We start from the raw sequence: 21,883 nt of genomic DNA, 5'->3' as shown, positions 1-21,883 counted from the left end.
CCCCTTTAGCTAACCCTTCCCCTAACCTGAACCCATTTAGCTAACCCTTCCCCTAACCTGAACCCTTTTAGCTAACCCTAACCTGAACCCTTTTAGCTAACCCTTTCCCTAACCTGAATAATTTTAGCTAACCCTTCACCTAACCTGAACCCTTTTAGCTAACCCTTCCCCTAACCTGAACCCTTTCAGCTAACCCTAACCTGAACCCTTTTAGCTAACCCTTCCCCTAACCTGAGCCCTTTCAGCTAACTCTAACCTGAACCCTTTCAGCTAACCCTAACCTGAACCCTTTTAGCTAACCCTTCCCCTAACCTGAACCCTTTCAGCTAACCCTAACCTGAGCCCTTTTAGCTAACCCTTCCCCTAACCTGAACAATTGTAGCTAACCCTAACTTGAACCCTTTTAGCTAACCCTAACCTGAACCCTTTTAGCTAACCCTTCCCCTAACCTGAACCCTTTCAGCTAACCCTAACCTGAACCCTTTTAGCTAACCTTAACCTGAACCCTTTTAGCTAACCCTTCCCCTAACCTGAGCCCTTTCAGCTAACCCTAACCTGAACCCTTTCAGCTAACCCTAACCTGAACCCTTTTAGCTAACCCTTCCCCTAACCTGAACCCTTTCAGCTAACCCTAACCTGAGCCCTTTCAGCTAACCCTAACCTGAACCCTTTTAGCTAACCTTAACCTGAACCCTTTTAGCTAACCCTTCCCCTAACCTGAGCCCTTTCAGCTAACCCTAACCTGAACCCTTTCAGCTAACCCTAACCTGAACCCTTTTAGCTAACCCTTCCCCTAACCTGAGCCCTTTCAGCTAACCCTAACCTGAGCCCTTTTAGCTAACCCTTCCCCTAACCTGAACAATTGTAGCTAACCCTAACTTGAACCCTTTTAGCTAACCCTAACCTGAACCCTTTTAGCTAACCCTTCCCCTAACCTGAACCCTTTCAGCTAACCCTAACCTGAACCCTTTTAGCTAACCTTAACCTGAACCCTTTTAGCTAACCCTTCCCCTAACCTGAGCCCTTTCAGCTAACCCTAACCTGAACCCTTTCAGCTAACCCTAACCTGAACCCTTTTAGCTAACCCTTCCCCTAACCTGAACCCTTTCAGCTAACCCTAACCTGAGCCCTTTCAGCTAACCCTAACCTGAACCCTTTTAGCTAACCTTAACCTGAACCCTTTTAGCTAACCCTTCCCCTAACCTGAGCCCTTTCAGCTAACCCTAACTTGAACCCTTTTAGCTAACCCTAACCTGAACCCTTTTAGCTAACCCTTCCCCTAACCTGAACCCTTTCAGCTAACCCTAACCTGAACCCTTTTAGCTAACCTTAACCTGAACCCTTTTAGCTAACCCTTCCCCTAACCTGAGCCCTTTTAGCTAACCCTAGCCTGAACCCTTTTAGCTAACCCTTCCCCTAACCTGAGCCCTTTTAGCTAACCCTAGCCTGACCCTTTTAGCTAACTCTTCACCTAACCTGAACCCTTTCAGCTAACCCTAACCTGAACCCTTTTAGCTAACCTTAACCTGAACCCTTTTAGCTAACCCTTCCCCTAACCTGAACCCTTTCAGCTAACCCTAACCTGAACCCTTTTAGCTAACCCTAACCTGAACCCTTTTAGCTAACCCTAACCTGAACCCTTTTAGCTAACCCTTCACCTAACCTGAACCCTTTTAGCTAACCCTAACCTGAACCCTTTCAGCTAACCCTAACCTGAACCCCTTTAGCTAACCCTTCCCCTAACCTGAACCCTTTTAGCTAACCTTAACCACTAACCCTAACCCATAGAGCTGGCTAGCTAGCCACCTAGATCAGTGGTTTCCAACCAGGGGTACTAGGACCCCTGGGGGTACTTCAGAAGACTCATGAGACCACAGGCCTGCTGGTAAAATGCACATGGGGAGTACTTCAGGGGTACTTCTGGCAGAGCAAAATTCAGTTGGTGGTGCAGTAAAGCAAAATAACTTTAGACACAACAAATTGCAAATCGTAACATATCATACGAATTGTACTTTCGTAACATATCATACGAATTGTACTTTCGTAACATATCATACGAATTGTACTTTCGTAACATATCATACGAATTGTACTTTCGTAACATATCATACCAATTGTATTTCGTAACATATCATACCAATTGTATTTCGTAACATATCATACGAATTGTACTTTCGTAACATATCATACGATTTGTACTTTCGTAACATATCATACCAATTGTATTTCGTAACATATCATACCAATTGTATTTCGTAAAATATCATACCAATTGTATTTTCGTAACATATCATACGAATTGTATTTTCGTAACATATCCTACGAATTGTGTTTTCGTGACATATTATACGAAATGGATGATAGAAGTCCACCGATTACTACATACCATACGCCTACGAAACGTAACATATACTAAATAGTCTGTGTGTCGGGTTTTACCTCCAGGATAATACGCCATGCTCTGAGCACGTTGAGGGAGGGAGTCCCTTGTGGTAATAGACACTTTGTTATGGTGTGAAAAGCACCACTACTACTGTTGCCACGCTTCGGGCGCAGGTAAATATTAACATGATCAATTGTAACCATGTGCCAGTTTTTAATATTAAGTAACTAGCTAGGTCTCTGAAATTCGTTAATGTTATTAGGAGGTTGTTGGCTCTAGTTGATCGTTTTTTTGGAGGAGGGGAGAGTCGTCCTGAGCATGTAAAGTTAAAGAGTTCATATTTCACACCTAGCTAGCTTGTTGCTAGGCCCGTAGGACGTGCTTCAGGAATCCCTTTCAGTTTGACTTGAGTCTAATTTCTAGTCATCGTAACGTTAACGATATGTAACGTTAACGATATGATCTATTCCATTGGAATTGATTCTGAATCACGAATTTAATATACCGGTAGCTAACGCTACCTGGCTAGCGAGTGTTTGACAGCAAGCTAACGACTAGCTAACCTGACGTTAGCTTCACGATGAAACCACATGGCTGCCTACCGGTTCTCTAACTTTAGCTGACGACCGGCTTTTCCCCTTACGGTACCGTCACCGTGCATTTAAAAGTGCAGATACATTCGGTCGATGGTGTCTAAATCTATTTAGTCGTGATACTTGTAAACTGGCTAGCGTATTGCTAAGCTAACGTTACCGGTGCTAACTAACTTTTCTCTGCTTACATTGATTGTCAAATATATTTAGCCACTTACCACCTAGTTAGCATGTTGGCTAACTTACCAAGCTAACTAGGAACTAGAATTGCTTGCAACTTATCTAGCTAGCTGTTATTCCACATGCCGTTGTATTTATAGATTAATGTTGTCACTTAATCAGACCACTTATGTCAACTTTCATTATTCAGTTTAATTTTTTAAATATCATCAATGGATTTGTTTTGTTTCAGTGGCATGGTGATCCCCTGGTTCCCTCAATTCCCTGATGTGTCAGCCAAAGTCCATGCCAGGAGGGTGTGAGATGGCACTTGATGGCCTCCAATGGAGCTGAAGACAAGTTGAATACAAGGGCCTCCTGCTCCCGGTCATCAACTCTCATAATTCGAGCCAAGTCAGCAGTGTTTCATACTGCTGATAGTCCCACTAGGCCCTTCAGCTCGCATGAGAAGAAGACCCTTCAGTCCTGTGCCAGTGTCCCCCGGGTCACCAGTGACTCTATAGGTCAGCTCAATGCGAGGGTGGGTCAGACTCAGAACAACCACCTCCATACTGCCTCAGGGACCCCTCTACAACGTGCCTACAACCGTTCTGTGCCTGCTGCCACTTACCTAGCTAACAAGCCACAGCGTCCTGGTAGCGCAGCTGCTAATTTAGCTAATGGTCATAGTAATGGTCACTGTCAACCAACTGTTCTCTCTAAGAGTACACAGATATCTAGTGCTGACATTATCTCATACAGACATAACCCTGGTGTGTTAGAGCCAACCGTAAACAGCTATTGGCCCAGCTGCAACTTGGAATCACTAAATTTAAGATCACGGATCCTGGCCCGCAAAAGAGCCTTGTCGCCCCAGCCTGCTCCCTATCCAACGTGCCCCTGTCCACCAAAGGCAGAACGTGTCCCAGACTCGCAGAACAACGCTGCTTCACAGCCTGCTGAAAGCACCACTACCACCAGCATGCCCACCAACCAGTCAGTCCCCTGGACCAGTGGCAAGCTGAGAGACAATAGCAAAGGGTTTATGAGGCCCACTATGGGTAAAGTGCCTTCCTGTCCCAGACAGGAGACTACCCAGACAAGAGACTCAGCAAAACCTTTGTCTCCCCAGACCAAATCGGCCTCCTATTGCCGTAGTGGGGACAATGGGGATGGCAAAACCCAGACTAAGTTCACACACCACCCCCCCAACACTGTGCCTTTGCAGGATAGGTCATCCCACCACCAGGATGTGTCACTGGATCAGACATGGAGGCTCCAGGACCCGCATCAGTTTGAGAGCCTGATGGCAGTAGACATGGAGGGTCACTCCCAGAGGCTGGGCTTTTGTGCTGCTGTCCATGGGGCTCCTGGAGCTCCTCATAACACATCAACAGAGAGGATCAGGAAGGTCAACTCTGAGGTGGAGTTTACTGAGGCTGTGAGGAAGCTGACCCAGTCACGGAGCGCGCTCACCCCTCATCCCAGGAACGGGACTATTAATAGTTTTACTACTGGAACACCAGGGTCCAATGTGGATCCAGTCCAGATTGGTAAAGCAATGACTAATAGCCCTGTCATCTCTGTCAGCCACAGCCCTGCTCCAGCCAAACCCTCTGTACCACTCTGCCTTACTATGAGAGACCAGCCTGTGTCCATGGAGACCTCCAGTGCCTCTGGCCTCGACAGTAACACCACAACAAACAGTAGTAGCACAACAGCCTCCATGGCACCTCTACCCCATGCAGGGATAACTCCAACACAGTCCTCTACCCAGGCCAGTGCCACAGTTAGTTCTACTGCAGGGATAACTCTAACCCAGTCCCCTACCCAGGCCAGTGCCACAGCTAGTTCTACTGCAGGGATAACTCTGACCCAGCCCTATACCCAGGCCACTGCCACAGCTAGTTCTGGTGCAGGGATAACTCCAACCCAGTCCTATACCCAGGACAGTGCCACAGCTAGTTCTGGTGCTAGTTCCATCCCAGAGAACACTGAGATGGGTTCTGAGTCCGCCTCAGGTACTTCTCAGAGTCAGAGGCCTTCTGTCACCTCGGTGACCACCCAGATATCAGCCATACACCTGACCAAGGAGAGGAGCGTCCTGTCTCTACAGGGGGGCTACAGCTCCTCCCGGTCCCCCCCTGGCCTGAGGGAGGAACAACAGGCTGAGTCACCTCAGCTCTCCAGGTCAGTTCTGTTCTCCCACATACTACGAGCTGTTGTTAGACAAGATGGCGTAGCATGTTTTGAGAGCTGTAACGGGACTATATAAATCCATTCCATTATTTGTATTAAGTAGATCAGTACTGAATGTATTGTCACGTGAATTGAATTAATTAATTAAGATCTGTTGTGTTAACCAGCTTAAGTATTGGTGTCTGGAGAGTATGTTCTGTCATGTCTGATTGTCTAGGGAACTCAGTGAGTCAGGTTGTGTTAACCAGCTTTAGTATGTTCTGTCGTGTCCGTTTGTCTAGGGAACTCAGTGAGTCAGGTTGTGTTAACCAGCTTAAGTATTGGTGTCTGGAGAGTATGTTCTGTTTGTCAAGGGAACTCAGTGAGTCAGGTTACTATCATGTGTCTTGCTTTGTCTTTGAGTTTCCTGTCTGTCCATACAGTCCACAGAGTGTTGCCATGCAGGAGGATGGAGACAGAGGGGAAGAGGACTATCCTGATGATGAGCTGGAGAATGACTGCAGTGGTGATGATGATGATGGTGAGGAAGACTCCTTTAACTATTCATTTAAACCCTAATCAACTAGACATGTGAAAAATTGATAAATTTACACTACTTAATTGGACCGCTGTAGCTAGGCTAACATAGTAGGACCGCTGTAGCTAGCCTAACATAGTTGGACCGCTGTAGCTAGGCTAACATAGTTGGACCACTGTAGCTAGGCTAACATAGTAGGACCGGTGTAGCTAGGCTAACATAGTAGGACCGGTGTAGCTAGGCTAACATAGTTGGACCGCTGTAGCTAGGCTAACATAGTTGGACCGCTGTAGCTAGGCTAACATAGTTGGACCGGTGTAGCTAGGCTAACATAGTTGGACCGCTGTAGCTAGGCTAACATAGTTGGACCGCTGTAGCTAGGCTAACATAGTTGGACCGCTGTAGCTAGGCTAACATAGTTGGACCGCTGTAGCTAGGCTAACATAGTTGGACCGCTGTAGCTAGGCTAACATAGTTGGACCGCTGTAGCTAGGCTAACATAGTTGGACCGCTGTAGCTAGGCTAACATAGTTGGACCGCTGTAGCTAGGCTAACATAGTTGGACCGCTGTAGCTAGGCTAACATAGTTGGACCGCTGTAGCTAGGCTAACATGAATCCAATGCTCTACCTTCTTTCTCCTCAGAAGGGTCTGACTGCTCCTCTATGAATGATGCCTCGTCCACAGCCTCCATACCCGTCCTGCCAAAGTAAGAATCGTTTTTCTGTGTGATTAAAAAAAAAAAAACATGTTGATTAATCGTTGACATTGTTGTAATGCTTTGTGCATTTTGAAGATATTAATTATTATCCTATTCAGGCATTTTGTTTAGACTGATTGAAAGAAAAACATGTTATTACTATTCTATTGTGTTCTTACATATTTTGACAATGTTTTTAATTCAACTGTATTTTGGTAATTTACAAGACCACAAGTTCACCTGGGTCATACCAGAAACCTGAAACGGTTCGTAGAGTAGCCTTAATCCCCAGTCATGGTTTCAGCACATCAAATCAACTGTTATTTGTCACATGCACCGAATATAACAGGTGTAGTAGACCTCACAGTGAAATGCTGAATACAACAGGTGTAGTAGACCTTACAGTGAAATGCTGAATACAGCAGGTGTAGTAGACCTTACAGTGAAATGCTGAATACAACAGGTGTAGTAGACCTTACAGTGAAATGCTGAATACAACAGGTGTAGTAGACCTCACAGTGAAATGCTGAATACAACAGGTGTAGTAGACCTTACAGTGAAATGCTGAATACAACAGGTGTAGTAGACCTCACAGTGAAATGCTGAATACAACAGGTGTAGTAGACCTCACAGTGAAATGCTGAATACAACAGGTGTAGTAGACCTTACAGTGAAATGCTGAATACAACAGGTGTAGTAGACCTCACAGTGAAATGCTGAATACAACAGGTGTAGTAGACCTTACAGTGAAATGCTGAATACAGCAGGTGTAGTAGACCTCACAGTGAAATGCTGAATACAACAGGTGTAGTAGACCTCACAGTGAAATGCTGAATACAACAGGTGTACTAGACCTCACAGTGAAATGCTGAATACAACAGGTGTAGTAGACCTCACAGTGAAATGCTGAATACAACAGGTGTAGTAGACCATACAGTGAAATGCTGAATACAACAGGTGTAGTAGACCATACAGTGAAATGCTGAATACAACAGGTGTAGTAGACCATACAGTGAAATGCTGAATACAACAGGTGTAGTAGACCTCACAGTGAAATGCTGAATACAACAGGTGTAGTAGACCTCACAGTGAAATGCTGAATACAACAGGTGTAGTAGACCTCACAGTGAAATGCTGAATACAACAGGTGTAGTAGACCTCACAGTGAAATGCTGAATACAACAGGTGTAGTAGACCTCACAGTGAAATGCTGAATACAACAGGTATAGTAGACCTCACAGTGAAATGCTGAATACAACAGGTATAGTAGACCTCACAGTGAAATGCTGAATACAACAGGTGTAGTAGACCTTACAGTGAAATGCTGAATACAACAGGTGTAGTAGACCTCACAGTGAAATGCTGAATACAACAGGTATAGTAGACCTCACAGTGAAATGCTTTACTTACAAGCCCCTTAAACCAACAATGCAGTTCAATAAATAGAGTTAAGAAAATACTAAATAAAGTAAAAAATAAAACAATAACGAGGCTATAATCAGGTTCTCGGACTAGTTAAATAGTCCAGGTAGCTGTTTGATTAATTGTTCAGCAGTCTTATGGCGGGTCGAAGTTGTTACGGAGACGTTTGGACCTGGTCCTCCGGTGCCCCTTGTCGTGCGCTAGCAGAGACACCCGTCTGTGACCTGGTCCTCCGGTGCCCCTTGTCGTGCGCTAGCAGAGACACCCGTCTGTGACCTGGTCCTCCGGTGCCCCTTGTCGTGCGCTAGCAGAGACACCCGTCTGTGACCTGGTCCTCCGGTGCCCCTTGTCGTGCGCTAGCAGAGACACCCGTCTGTGACCTGGTCCTCCGGTGCCCCTTGTCGTGCGCTAGCAGAGACACCCGTCTGTGACCTGGCTGACTGGGGTCTTTCACCATTTGACTTGAAGTCTTTGACAGTCATTACGTGTCGTAGATTTTTTTATAAACAGAAGGTTCAGTTCGTTATAGTCTATAACTTAAAGATTATGATGATTTACAACACTAGGAAGTCATGTTGATCTGTACACTTGAAACGGAGCAACTTCTGACTAAAAAAAACGCATGATTTGAGAGAAATGCCCATTTATTAATCTGTGAAGACAGTAGTGTCATGTTGCATCCTATTGTGACTAGATGCCTGTAGAAGGACCATTCATAACTCATATAGCCCTCCCAGTTGGGGCACCTGACAGTTCCCTGGTACGATGATGACAAAACCCAAGAGAGAGAATTGAACTGTTTTTGTTCTAGCGGTTGCTGCTGGTGAAAGGTTGAAAGCACAGAGGCTAGTGGAAAGGTCTCCCAATTGGAGAACTATCCGTCAATAATGGGCACATGAGTCTCTGTGTGGTCGAATAGTGCTTGGACTGTGGGATCATTGTCATACCGTGACGTCCCAACTGATTGGAGGATTAGTATTAGGCTGTTTGTGTTTTCTTCACAGCAAAAGCCAATGTAGAGTAGGTCTATTACCTCCAATGTAATGCCACTCACTCTCAGTAGAGAGTTCGACTATATTTTGAAGCAGGTGGACCAAGCAGGACCAACAGCATCCTACATGACTGTCATGTGAGTTTTTTGTTGTTGTTTCAATTCTTGTTTTGATAATTTATGATTTATCTGACAAAGGTTTTTACTTTGAAGATGGTGAAGAAGACTTTTTGTCATCGAATGCGATTGGAGTTTAACATTTTTTTTTTTATTGATTGATCTTGAGGGAGTTGGTTTGGTTAGAAAATACTTTTTAATTCAAAATGTCTCCTGCCTTTCCAAAGACATGGCCCGACCGTGCCTCTTGAGTTAAACGGTAGTATTTAAACCTGTGAGTTATCCTGCTTGGTGCCAAACTAGCATTATTGTCTTATTCCTCTGGACATTGATGACCAGGCAGTAGTTGTGTTGTCTGGCACGGTGGCAAAACACGTGACACCTTTATTTAAAATAACAGAAATATGTTTCCAAACTCTTCATGAATCTTTCTGTTCCAAATTAAACAAGTATCTTTATAGTCTGTTTTGGTAATATTCCCGCTGTTTGCAGATTTAGTACAGAGTCATAGCTTTAATGCCTCTGTGTTCCAGTATAACGGATGAGGAGCTGATGAGCCCTGAATTAGAGGATGAGGGGGAGCTGAAGCCAGCTCTGGTCCCCAGCATGTTCCCCCTCATTCCCCCTACACTGTATTTCAGCACTGCCAACCAGAGAGGTAAGACACCCCTTCACTGTGTCCTATGGCACTCTATTCCCTATGTAGTGCACTACTTTAGACCAGAGCCCTATGGCACCCTATTCCCTATGTAGTGCACTACTTTAGACCAGAGCCCTATGGCACCCTATTCCCTATGTAGTGCACTACTTTAGACCAGAGCCCTATGGCACCCTATTCCCTATGTAGTGCACGTTTGACCAGCGCTCATAGGATGCCATTTGGGAAGCAGATAATAAACTGCTTGACAATTTTTTTTGGGGGGGGAAATAAGCTTCTACAGATTAAGTATTTCCTTCCAATTCTAAGTATGAGCTGATGTTAGGTGGGCTTTTTTTGCTGTTACTTGGGGTTGGTTGGGATTTTGGACACATTATGGCCTTGCTTATATCAACATGTTCTACAGGATATATTGGGTTGAGTTTGAGTAAAGGGAAGTCAGCACCCCCCCCTCCCCCAAGTAGAGTCTGCTGCCTCTAGTCCTATCCCCCCCAGTAGAGAGACTGCTGCCTCTAGTCCTATCCCCCCAGTAGAGAGACTGATGCCTCTAGTCCTATCCCCCCAGTAGAGACTGATGCCTCTAGTCCTATCCCCCCAGTAGAGACTGATGCCTCTAGTCCTATCCCCCCCAGTAGAGACTGATGCCTCTAGTCCTATCCCCCCAGTAGAGACTGATGCCTCTAGTCCTATCCCCCCCAGTAGAGACTGCTGTCCACTAGTCCTATCCCCCCCAGTAGAGGCTGCTGCCTCGTATCCCCCCCAGTTGAGTCTGCTGCCTCTAGTCCTATCCCCCCAGTAGAGGCTGCTGTCTCATATCCCCCCCAGTAGAGGCTACTGCCTCATATCCCCCCCAGTAGAGAGACTGCTGCCTCATATCCCCCCCAGTAGAGACTGTTGTCTCATATCCCCCCCAGTAGAGACTGCTGCCTCTAGTCCTATCCCCCCAGTAGAGAGACTGCTGCCTCTAGTCCTATCCCCCCCAGTAGAGACTGCTGCATCTAGTCCTATCCCCCCCCCCAGTAGAGACTGCTGCATCTAGTCCTATCCCCCCCCCCCCAGTAGAGACTGCTGCATCTAGTCCTATCCCCCCAGTAAAGAATGCTGCCTCTAGTCCTATCCCTCCCAGTAGAGAGACTGCTGCCACTAGTCCTATCCCCCCCAGTAGAGAGACTGCTGCCTCTAGTCCTATCCCCCCCAGTAGAGAGACTGCTACCTCTAGTCCTATCCCCCCCCAGTAGGGAGACTGCTGCCTCTAGTCCTATCCCCCCAGTAGGGAGACTGCTGCCTCTAGTCCTATCCCCCCAGTAGGGAGACTGCTGCCTCTAGTCCTATCCCCCCCCAGTAGGGAGACTGCTGCCTCTAGTCCTATCCCCCCCCAGTAGAGACTTCTGCATCTAGTCCTATCCCCCCCAGTAGAGAATGCTGCCTCTAGTCCTATCCCTCCCAGTAGAGAGACTGCTGCCACTAGTCCTATCCCCCCCAGTACAGAGACTGCTGCCTCTAGTCCTATCCCCCCCCCAGTAGACTGCTGCATCTAGTCCTATCCCCCCCAGTAGAGAATGCTGCCTCTAGTCCTATCCCTCCCAGTAGAGAGACTGCTGCCTCTAGTCCTTTCCCCCCCAGTAGAGAGACTGCTGCCTCTAGTCCTATCCCCCCAGTAGAGACTGCTGCCTCATATCCCCCCAGTAGAGAGACTGCTACCTCTAGTCCTATCCCCCCCCAGTAGGGAGACTGCTGCCTCTAGTCCTATCCCCCCAGTAGGGAGACTGCTGCCTCTAGTCCTATCCCCCCAGTAGGGAGACTGCTGCCTCTAGTCCTATCCCCCCAGTAGGGAGACTGCTGCCTCTAGTCCTATCCCCCCCCCAGTAGGGAGACTGCTGCCTCTAGTCCTATCCCCCCCCAGTAGAGACTTCTGCATCTAGTCCTATCCCCCCCAGTAGAGAATGCTGCCTCTAGTCCTATCCCTCCCAGTAGAGAGACTGCTGCCACTAGTCCTACCCCCCCCAGTAGAGAGACTGCTGCCTCTAGTCCTATCCCCCCCAGTAGAGACTGCTGCCTCTAGTCCTATCCCCCCCCCAGTAGACTGCTGCATCTAGTCCTATCCCCCCCCCAGTAGAGAATGCTGCCTCTAGTCCTATCCCTCCCAGTAGAGAGACTGCTGCCTCTAGTCCTTCCCCCCCCAGTAGAGAGACTGCTGCCTCTAGTCCTATCCCCCCAGTAGAGACTGCTGCCTCATATCCCCCCAGTAGAGAGACTGCTACCTCTAGTCCTATCCCCCCCAGTAGAGAGACTGCTACCTCTAGTCCTATCCCCCCCCAGTAGGGAGACTGCTACCTCTAGTCCTATCCCCCCCCAGTAGGGAGACTGCTGCCTCTAGTCCTATCCCCCCAGTAGGGAGACTGCTGCCTCTAGTCCTATCCCCCCAGTAGGGAGACTGCTGCCTCTAGTCCTATCCCCCCAGTAGAGGCTGCTGCCTCTAGTCCTATCCCCCAGTAGAGAGACTGCTGCTTCTAGTCCTATCCCCCAGTAGAGACTGCTGCTTCTAGTCCTATCCCCCCAGTAGAGACTGCTGCCTCATATCCCCCCCAGTAGAGAGACTGCTGCCTCTAGTCCTATCCCCCCCAGTAGAGACTGCTGCTTCTAGTCATATCCCCCCAGTAGAGACTGCTGCCTCATATCCCCCCAGTAGAGAGACTGCTGCCTCTAGTCCTATCCCCCCCAGTAGAGAGACTGCTGCCTCTAGTCCTATCCCCCCAAGTAGAGAAACTGCTGCCTCTAGTCCTATCCCCTAACCGCTACCCCCCCCCCCCCCCCAGTGGAGAGACTGCGTTCTCTAGCCCCATCGATAGCTCTATTGTATATAATTTAAATCCAAATGACACCCTTCTCTCTTCATAGTGCACTTCGTTCTACCAGGGCCTGTAGGGAATGTGCTTCCATCCGTAGTCCTATTCCTGTCGCTGTAATGTGTTGTTTCAGTGGAGCCCCTGCCACCAGAACAGAGGAAGCTGCTCAAATGGAAGATGAGCACTGTGACTCCCAACATAGTCAAACACACCATCGCCAGGTCACACTTTAAAGTCACCAAGAGTGAGTTCCTTAAGGGGTTTGAAATCCCTCCGTCTTTTGCCTATTTTACATTTTAAAGACGTCTTGTACAGGGAGGCAAAAAAGTATTTAGTCAGCCACCAATTGTGCAAGTTCTCCCACTTAAAAAAGATGAGGCCTGTAATGTTCATCATAGGTACACTTCAACTATGAAACTACAAAATGAGAAAAAAAAATCCTGAAAATCACATTGTAGGATTTTTAATTTATTTATTTGCAAATTATGGTGGAAAATAAGTATTTGGTCAATAACAAACAAGCAAGATTTCTGGCTCTCACAGACCTGTAACTTCTTCTTTAAAATGCTCCTCTGTCCTCCACTCGTTACCTGTATTAATGGCACCTGTTTGAACTTGTTATCAGTATAAAAGACACCTGTCCACAACCTCCAACAGTCACACTCCAAACTCCACTATGGCCAAGACCAAAGAGCTGTCAAAGGACACCAGAAACAAAATTGTAGACCTGCACCAGGCTGGGAAGACTGAATCTGCAATAGGTAAGCAACTTGGTTTGAAGAAATCAACTGTGGGAGCAATTATTAGGAAATGGAAGACATACAAGACCACTGATAATCTCCCTCGATCTGGGGCTGCACGCAAGATCTCACCCCGTGGGGTCAAAATGATCACAAGAACGGTGAGCAAAAATCCCAGAACCACACGGGGGGACCTAGTGAATGACCTGCAGAGAGCTGGGACCAAAGTAACAAAGCCTACCATCAGTAACACACTACGCCGCCAGGGACTCAAATCCAGCAGTGTCCCCCTGCTTAAGCCAGTACATGTCCTGGCCCGTCTGAAGTTTGCTAGAGAGCATTTGGATGACCCAGAAGAAGATTGGGAGAATGTCATATGGTCAGATGAAACCAAAATAGAACTTTTTGGTAAAAACTAAACTCGTCGTGTTTGGAAGACAAAGAATGCTGAGTTGCATCCAAAGAACACCATACCTGCTGTGAAGCATGGGGGTGGAAACATCATGCTTTGGGGCTGTTTTTCTGCAAAGGGACCAGGACGACTGATCTGTGTAAAGGAAAGAATGAATGGGGCCATGTATCGTAAGATTTTGAGTGAAAACCTCCTTCCATCAGCAAGGGCATTGAAGATGAAACGTGGCTGGGTCTTTCAGCATGGCAATGATCCCAAACACACTGCCCGGGCAACGAAGGAGTGGCTTCGTAAGAAGCATTTCAAGGTCCTGGAGTGGCCTAGCCAGTCTCCAGATCTCAACCCCATAGAAAGTCTTTGGAGGGAGTTGAAAGTCCGTGTTGCCCAGCAACAGCCCCAAAACATCACTGCTCTAGAGGAGATCTGCATGGAGGAATGGGCCAAAATACCAGCAACAGTGAGTGAAAACCTTGTGAAGACGTTTGACCTCTGTCATTGCCAACAAAGGGTATATAACAAAGTATTAAGAAGTATTTGGTCAATAACAAAAGTTTATTTTCCACCATAATTTGCAAATAAATTCATAAAAAATCCTACAATGTGATTTTCTGGATTTTTTTTCTCATTTTGTTTGTCATAGTTGAAGTGTACCTATGATGAAAATTACAGGCCTCTCTCATCTTTTTAAGTGGGAGAACTTGCACAATTGGGGGCTGACTAAATACTTTTTTTACCCCACTGTATGTTTGTTCATATCTGTTCATAAAAAAAAACGTTAATGAAGTTAATTGTTGTTGCAGAAAGTCATGATTGGCTTGGCTGCTGGGGTCACCATATGAAGTCTCCTGGGTTCAAGGCCATCAGAGAATACCAGAAGGTAAGCTAGATAGGACTGGGAACAGGGTTGGAAATGTAACACCTGCCACTCTCTAAATATGGGTAGATTTGGTCATTGTTGGATAGGAAGGTGTATTTGAACAGCCATGTTGGCACACAGAGCATTTCAGAACTTTTTTGTTGATTTGTGATTTTTATTCTTTTTTTAAGGCCACATGTAGAAGTTGATGGAATTGTCAAAGTACTACTACAAAAATGACTTTGTCCTCGTGTTTCTTTGGTCGTTACGTTGTTTTGTTCAAACTCTTAATTTGTTTTTACAAAATGTTAGTTTGAGTTAGCTGCAGCTGTCTGCTGCTAGGAAGTCATCACAGTCTGAGATTCCAAGTTACCACGGTAACGGACCGTCCCTTTCTTTAAAGGGGCATCTGAATATTTGTCTCACCTAATGATTGTGTGTGATTTGAGAATGGATAACTCCTAATCTTTTATTCATGAACTTTTAGTCATTTTGTTATCGTTAAAACACTCATAGTTTCATTGTTCTACATTTATTTGTGTGCGTCTACGTTTCTATTTAAGAGCACATCGTGTGCTTCTTGTAAAGCGCGTGAGCGTGGTCCTAAACTCCGACAAGGAAGCTGTAAAATTCTGTAATTTTGTTGCACTTTTTGTTGATTTATATATGTTCAGTTGTATAACTGTTTTTACTATTGTATCTAAAATGATTTATTTTAACATACATTGATTAAATTAAGTAGATTACAAAAATGAAAATTAAGAAATATACTCGATTTACTTCTTACTTGTAATTTTTTGTTTTTGTTTTAGAAAAACAAAGCTCATGTTTTTTTGTGTGTAATTATGGGGAAAAATATTTTATCTGGTAAAACATCTGAGTGGCTGAGATGTATTTGTATCTGCCACAGTGGACCAAAACATTTCCCACCCTGCCTGGGTTTCGCCAGGGACCTCACAATACAATATTATATGTATTGCTATTCTATACTGTGATTTTATTGCGATTTGATATTCCAAACATATTGCTCACCAAATACTGGATTCAGAAAGGATTCAGGCCCCTTGACTTTTTTCACATTTTGTTACGTTACAGCCTTATTCTAAAATTGATTATCGTTTTTTTCCCCCTTCATCAATCTAAACAAAATAGCCCATAATGACAAAGCAAAAACAGTTTTTTGGAAATGTTTGCAAATGTATGAAAAGCTTAAATATCACATTTACATAAGTATTCAGACCCTTTACTCAGTACTTTGTTGAACCACCTTTGGCAGTGATTACAGCCTCCAGTCTTCTTGGGTATGACGCTACAAGCTTTGCACACCTGTATTTGGGGAGGTTCTCCCATTCTTCTCTGCAGATCCTCTCAAGCTCTGTCAGGTTGGATGGGGAGTGTTGCTGCACAGCTATTTTCAGGTCTCTCCAGAGATGTTTGATCGGGTTCAAGTCCAGGCTCTGGCTGGGCCACTCAAGGACATTCAGAGACTTGTCCCGAAGCCACTCCTGTGTGGTCTTGGCTGTGTGCTTAGTGTCGTTGTCCTGTTTGAAGGTGAACCAGATAATCTTGTTTCTCATGGTCTGAGAGTCCTTTAGGTGCCTTTTGGCAAACTCCAAGCGGGCTGTCATGTGCCTTTTACTGAAGAGTGGCTTCAGTCTGGCCACTTTACCAGAGCCCTGTCAGAGTGACCATTAGGTTCTTGGTCACCTCCCTGTCCAAAGCCCTTCTCCAATTGCTCAGTTTGGCCGGGCGGCCAGCTCTAGGAAGAGTCTTGGTGGTTCCAAACTTCTTCCATTCAAGAATGATGGAGGCCACAGTTTTCTTGGGGACCTTCAATGCTGCAAAATTATTTGGTACCCTTCCCCAGATCTGTGCCTCGACACAATCCTGTCTCGGAGCTCTACGGACAATTCCTTCGACCTCATGGCTTGGTTTTTGCTCAGACATGCACCGTCAACTGTGGGACCTTATAAAGACAGGTGTATGTCTTTCCAAATCATGTCCAATCAATTGAATTTACCACAGGTGGACTCCAATCAGGTTGTAGAAACATCTCAAGGATGATCAATGGAAACAGGATGCACCTGAGCTCAATTATAAGTCTCATAGCAACGGGTCTGAATACTAAATAAGGTATTTCTGTTTTTTCCTTTTAATACATTTGCAGAAATATGGAGTACTGTGTAGATTGATGAGTGAAAATATTTATTTAATTCCTTTTAGAATAAGGCTGTAAATCCTTTATGAATCCACTGTCTGCTGCTGAGACACGAGATGTTTTTATCATTCATGGAAATAAAATTGCTTAAAAGAAATTGGCTCCATATTTAAAAGGAATCTATGAAGGGATCATGCTAGCCTGTTCCCAGATCATTTTGTGCCATATTGCCAACTCCTTTCGTCATTGTCACGCCCCGAGTGCGTCATGCCCCGAGGGATCTGGGATAAAAGCACCAGCCAAACAAGAATCATATGGATTACTATTGATTCGATCTGCATAATGACTTGTCTCTCTGTGTGTCCTCTCTCCAGTTAAACCACTTCCCCGGCTCGTTCCAGATCGGTCGTAAGGACCGTCTGTGGAGGAACCTGTCTAAGATGCAGGCTCAGTTTGGTAAGAGGGAATTCAGCTTCTTCCCTCGCTCCTTCGTTCTTCCTCAGGACATCAAGCTACTGAGGAAAGCCTGGGAGGACAGTGGTAGCAGGCAGAAATGGATCATCAAGCCGGTAGGTGGATAGTGTATCTAAATCAGTTTTGGGCTGTGTCTGAAATGGCTTCCATTCTCAGGTGATGGTGCCTTTCTCCTGGGGTCCATTCCCAGGTGATGGTGCCTTTCTCCTGGGGTCCATTCCCAGGTGATGGTGCCCTTCTCCTGGGGTCCATTCCCAGGTGATGGTGCCTTTCTCCTGGGGTCCATTCCCAGGTGATGGTGCCTTTCTCCTGGGGTCCATTCCCAGGTGATGGTGCCTTTCTCCTGGGGTCCATTCCCAGGTGATGGTGCCTTTCTCCTGGGGTCCATTCCCAGGTGATGGTGCCTTTCTCCTGGGGTCCATTCCCGGGTGATGGTGCCTTTCTCCTGGGGTCCATTCCCGGGTGATGGCAGCGACTACAGCCTCCAGTCTTCTTGGGTATGAAGATACAAGCTTGGCACACCTGTATTTGGGGAGTTTCTCCCATTCTTCTCTGCAGATCCTCTCAAGCTCTGTCAGGTTGGATGGGGAGCGTTGCTGCACAGCTGTTTTCAGGTCTCTTCAGAGCTGTACGATCGGGTTCATGTCCGGGCTCTGGCTGGGCCACTCAAGCACATTTAGATACTTGTTCCGAAGCCACTCCTGCGTTGTCTTGGCTGTGTGCTTAGGGTCGTTGTCTTGTTGGAAGGTGAACCTTCGCCCCAGTCTGAGGTCCTGAGTGCTCTGTAGCAGGTTTTCATCAAGGATCTCTCTGTACGTTCCGTTCATCTTTACCTCAATCCTGACTAGTCTCCCAGTCATCCCCACAGCGTGATGCTTCACCGTAGGGATGGTGCCAGGTTTAATAATCCATCCCTCTCTTTCTCTCTCCTGTAGCCTGTGTCTGCTCGGGGTAAAATAATCCCTCTCTCCTCTCTCCTGTCTCCTCTCTCCTCTCTTCTCTCTTCTCTCTCTCTCAGCCTGCGTCTGCTCGTGGTATTGGAATCCAGGTTATTCACAAGTGGAGTCAGATGCCATGCAAGAGACCACTCCTGGTTCAGAAGTATGTCCGCACCCTGAGAATGATACTTCTAGTGTTGTGAATGTGATTTTTAGCCTGGTCCCAGACCTGTTTGTGCTGTCCTGCCATCTCATGACTATAGGAGTTGGCAAGACGGCTCAAGCAGATCTGGGACCAGCCAGTCTAGAGTGAATGACCAGTAACCTGCAATGGATTATGATGACAGCATGCCGTTGTTTCAGCGTTGTCTCCGAGTCTAAACGTTGTTGTATCTCTCTCAGGTATCTGCACAAGCCCTACCTCATCAGTGGGAATAAGTTTGACCTGCGTATCTATGTGTATGTGACCTGTTACGACCCACTCCGCGTTTACATCTTCCAGGACGGGCTTGTCCGCTTCGCCAGCTGCAAGTAAGTCTTTTGTTTTAATAGGTTACATGTTTCATAGCATGTTTCATAGCATGTTTCATAGCATGTTTCATAGCATGTTTCATTCAGTCGCCCGTTTCAGTTATTTAGCTGCATCTTTGAAATACGTTTTGTTATATAGCATGTTTTATAGCATGTTTCATAGCATGTTTCATAGCATGTTTCATAGCATGTTTCATAGCATGTTTCATAGCATGTTTCATAGCATGTTATATAGCATGTTATATAGCATGTTTCATAGCATGTTATATGGCATGTTTCATAGCATGTTATATAGCATGTTTCATAGCATGTGTGAGCTTTTATAATGGCTTGTACTGTGTGTGTCTCTGTCAACATGTTCCCATATGTTCAGCGTAATGATTGGTCACTGTGATGGGTGTTCAGCGTAATGATTGGTCACTGTGATGGGTGTTCAGCGTAATGATTGGTCACTGTGTCATGTGTTCAGCGTAATGATTGGTCACTGTGTCATGTGTTCAGTGTAATGATTGGTCACTGTGTCATGTGTTCAGCGTAATGATTGGTCACTGTGTCGGGTGTTCAGTGTAATGATTGGTCACTGTGATGGGTGTTCAGCGTAATGATTGGTCACTGTGATGGGTGTTCAGCGTAATGATTGGTCACTGTGATGGGTGTTCAGTGTAATGATTGGTCATTGTGTCGGGTGTTCAGTGTAATGATTGGTCACTGTGATGGGTGTTCAGTGTAATGATTGGTCACTGTGTCGGGTGTTCAGTGTAATGATTGGTCACTGTGATGGGTGTTCAGTGTAATGATTGGTCACTGTGATGGGTGTTCAGCGTAATGATTGGTCACTGTGTCGGGTGTTCAGTGTAATGATTGGTCACTGTGATGGGTGTTCAGCGTAATGATTGGTCACTGTGATGGGTGTTCAGCGTAATGATTGGTCACTGTGATGGGTGTTCAGTGTAATGATTGGTCACTGTCGGGTGTTCAGTGTAATGATTGGTCACTGTGTCGGGTGTTCAGTGTAATGATTGGTCACTGTGATGGGTGTTCAGTGTAATGATTGGTCACTGTGTCATGTGTTCAGCGTAATGATTGGTCACTGTGTCATGTGTTCAGTGTAATGATTGGTCACTGTGTCGTGTGTTCAGCGTAATGATTGGTCACTGTGTCGGGTGTTCAGTGTAATGATTGGTCACTGTGATGGGTGTTCAGTGTAATGATTGGTCACTGTGTCGGGTGTTCAGTGTAATGATTGGTCACTGATGGGTGTTCAGCGTAATGATTGGTCACTGTGTCGGGTGTTCAGTGTAATGATTGGTCACAGTATTTGTTCTCCTCTGTAGGTACTCGTCGTCTATGAAAAGCCTTGGCAACAAGTTTATGCACCTGACCAACTACAGCGTGAACAAGAGGAACTCAGACTATCAGAGCAATGACAGTGACAAGGCCTGTCAGGGACACAAGTGGTAACCATGTTTTAATGGATATTTCAAACTGGGTGGTTCGAGCCCTGAATGCTAATTGGCTGACAGCCGTGGTATATCAGACCGTATACCACGGGTATGACAAACAAAACATGTATTTTTAGTGCTCTAATGATGTTGGTAACCAGTTTATAACAGCAGTAAGGCACCTCGGGGGGGTGTGGTATATGACCAATATACCACGGCTAAGGGCTGTATCCAGACACTAAGAACAACCCTTAGCCGTGGTATATTGGCCATATACCACACCCCCCTGAGGTGCCTTATTGCTTAAATATGCCATTTGGCTGACTCTTTTGTCCAAAGCGACTTACATGCATGTCAGTAGCACATAACAGACTTAGAGACTTAGAGACTTAGAGACTTAGAGACTTAGAGACTTAGAGACTTAGAGACTTAGAGACTTAGAGACTTAGAGACTTAGAGACTTACCGACCGACCGACAACAGTAGAGAGAATGATTTATTTCAGCTTTTATTTCATCACATTGTCAGTGAGTCAGAAGTTTACATGCTACCAAATACTAGTTGAATGTATTGCCGTTAAATTGTTTAAGTTGGGTCAAACGTTTCAGGTAGCTTTCCACAAGCTTCCCACAATAAGTTGGATGAATTTTGTCCCATTCCTCCTGACAGGGCTGGTGTAACTGAGTCAGGTTTGTAGGTCTCCTTGCTTGCACACGCTTTTTCAGTTCTGCCCACAGATGTTCTATAGGACTGAGGTCAAGGCTTTGTGATGGCCACTCCAATACCTTGACTTTGTTGTCCTTAAGCTGTTTTGCCACAACTTTGGAAGTATGCTTGGGGTCATTGTCCATTTGGAAGACCCATTTGCGACCAAGCTTTAACTTCCTGACTGATGTCTTGAGATGTTTCTTCAATATATCCACATCATTTTCCTCCTCATGAAGCCATCTATTTTGTGAAGTGCACCAGTCCCTCCTGCAGCAAAGCACCCCCACAACATGATGCTGCCATCCCTGTGTTTCACGGTTGGGATGGTGTTCTTCAGCTTGCAAGCATCCCCCTTTTTCCTCCAAACGTGACGATGGTCATTATGGCCAAACAGTTCTATTTTTGTTTCATCAGACCAGAGGACATTTCTCCAAAAAGTACTATCTTTGTCCCCATTTGCAGTTGCAAACAGTAGTCTGGCTTTTTATGGCGGTTTTGGTGCAGTGGCTTCTTCCTTACTGAGCGGCCTTTCAGGTTATGTCGATATAAGACTCCTTTTACTGTTGATATAGATACTTTTGTACCTGTTTCCTCCAGCATCTTTACAAGGTCCTTTGCTGTTGTTCTGGGATTGATTTGCACTTTTCACATCAAAGTGCGTTCATCTCTAGGAGACAGAAGGCGTCTCCTTCCTGAGCGGTATGACGGCTGCGTGGTCCCATGGTGTTTATACTTGCGTACTATTGTTTGTACAGATGAACGTGGTACCTTCAGGCATTTGGAAATTGCTCCCAAGGATGAACCAGACTTGTGGAGGTCGACTTTTTTTTCTGGGGTTTTGGATTTCTTTTGAGTTTCCCATGATGTCAAGCAAAGAGGCACTGAGTTTGAAGGTAGGCCTTGAAATACATCCACAGGTACACCTCCAATTGACTCAAATTATGTCAATTAGCCTATCAGAAGCTTCTAAAGCCATGACATCATTTTCTGGAATTTTCCAAGCTGTTTAAGGGCACAGTCAACTTAGTGTATGTAAACTTC

At 45.8% G+C, this 21,883-nt stretch overlaps 1 protein-coding gene across 3 annotated transcripts in view; it reads left to right on the top strand.

The window, feature by feature from the left end:
- Window positions 1–2,492: 2,492 nt before the first annotated feature.
- The window catches only part of LOC139405537 (tubulin tyrosine ligase-like family, member 4), a 52,942-nt gene continuing 33,551 nt past the window's right edge, over window positions 2,493–21,883 (top strand). For all 3 annotated transcript variants that reach the window (XR_011633889.1, XM_071147951.1, XM_071147950.1), the window contains exons 1-11: window positions 2,493–2,556; window positions 3,389–5,325; window positions 5,757–5,854; window positions 6,496–6,559; window positions 9,614–9,738; window positions 12,718–12,828; window positions 14,537–14,613; window positions 17,125–17,319; window positions 18,243–18,325; window positions 18,565–18,693; window positions 20,028–20,150. Coding sequence is in view for 2 of the 3 variants with exons in the window: in XM_071147951.1 (XP_071004052.1) it covers window positions 3,470–5,325; window positions 5,757–5,854; window positions 6,496–6,559; window positions 9,614–9,738; window positions 12,718–12,828; window positions 14,537–14,613; window positions 17,125–17,319; window positions 18,243–18,325; window positions 18,565–18,693; window positions 20,028–20,150 (2,861 nt within the window). In the remaining variant the exon portion in view is untranslated. The remainder of the gene's footprint in view (window positions 2,557–3,388; window positions 5,326–5,756; window positions 5,855–6,495; window positions 6,560–9,613; window positions 9,739–12,717; window positions 12,829–14,536; window positions 14,614–17,124; window positions 17,320–18,242; window positions 18,326–18,564; window positions 18,694–20,027; window positions 20,151–21,883) is intronic.

The sequence above is a fragment of the Oncorhynchus clarkii genome, chromosome 3 (assembly GCF_045791955.1).
Source record: "Oncorhynchus clarkii lewisi isolate Uvic-CL-2024 chromosome 3, UVic_Ocla_1.0, whole genome shotgun sequence".
In the NCBI taxonomy this organism is placed as follows: domain Eukaryota; kingdom Metazoa; phylum Chordata; class Actinopteri; order Salmoniformes; family Salmonidae; genus Oncorhynchus; species Oncorhynchus clarkii.
This window is presented reverse-complemented; position numbering and strand designations above follow the sequence as displayed.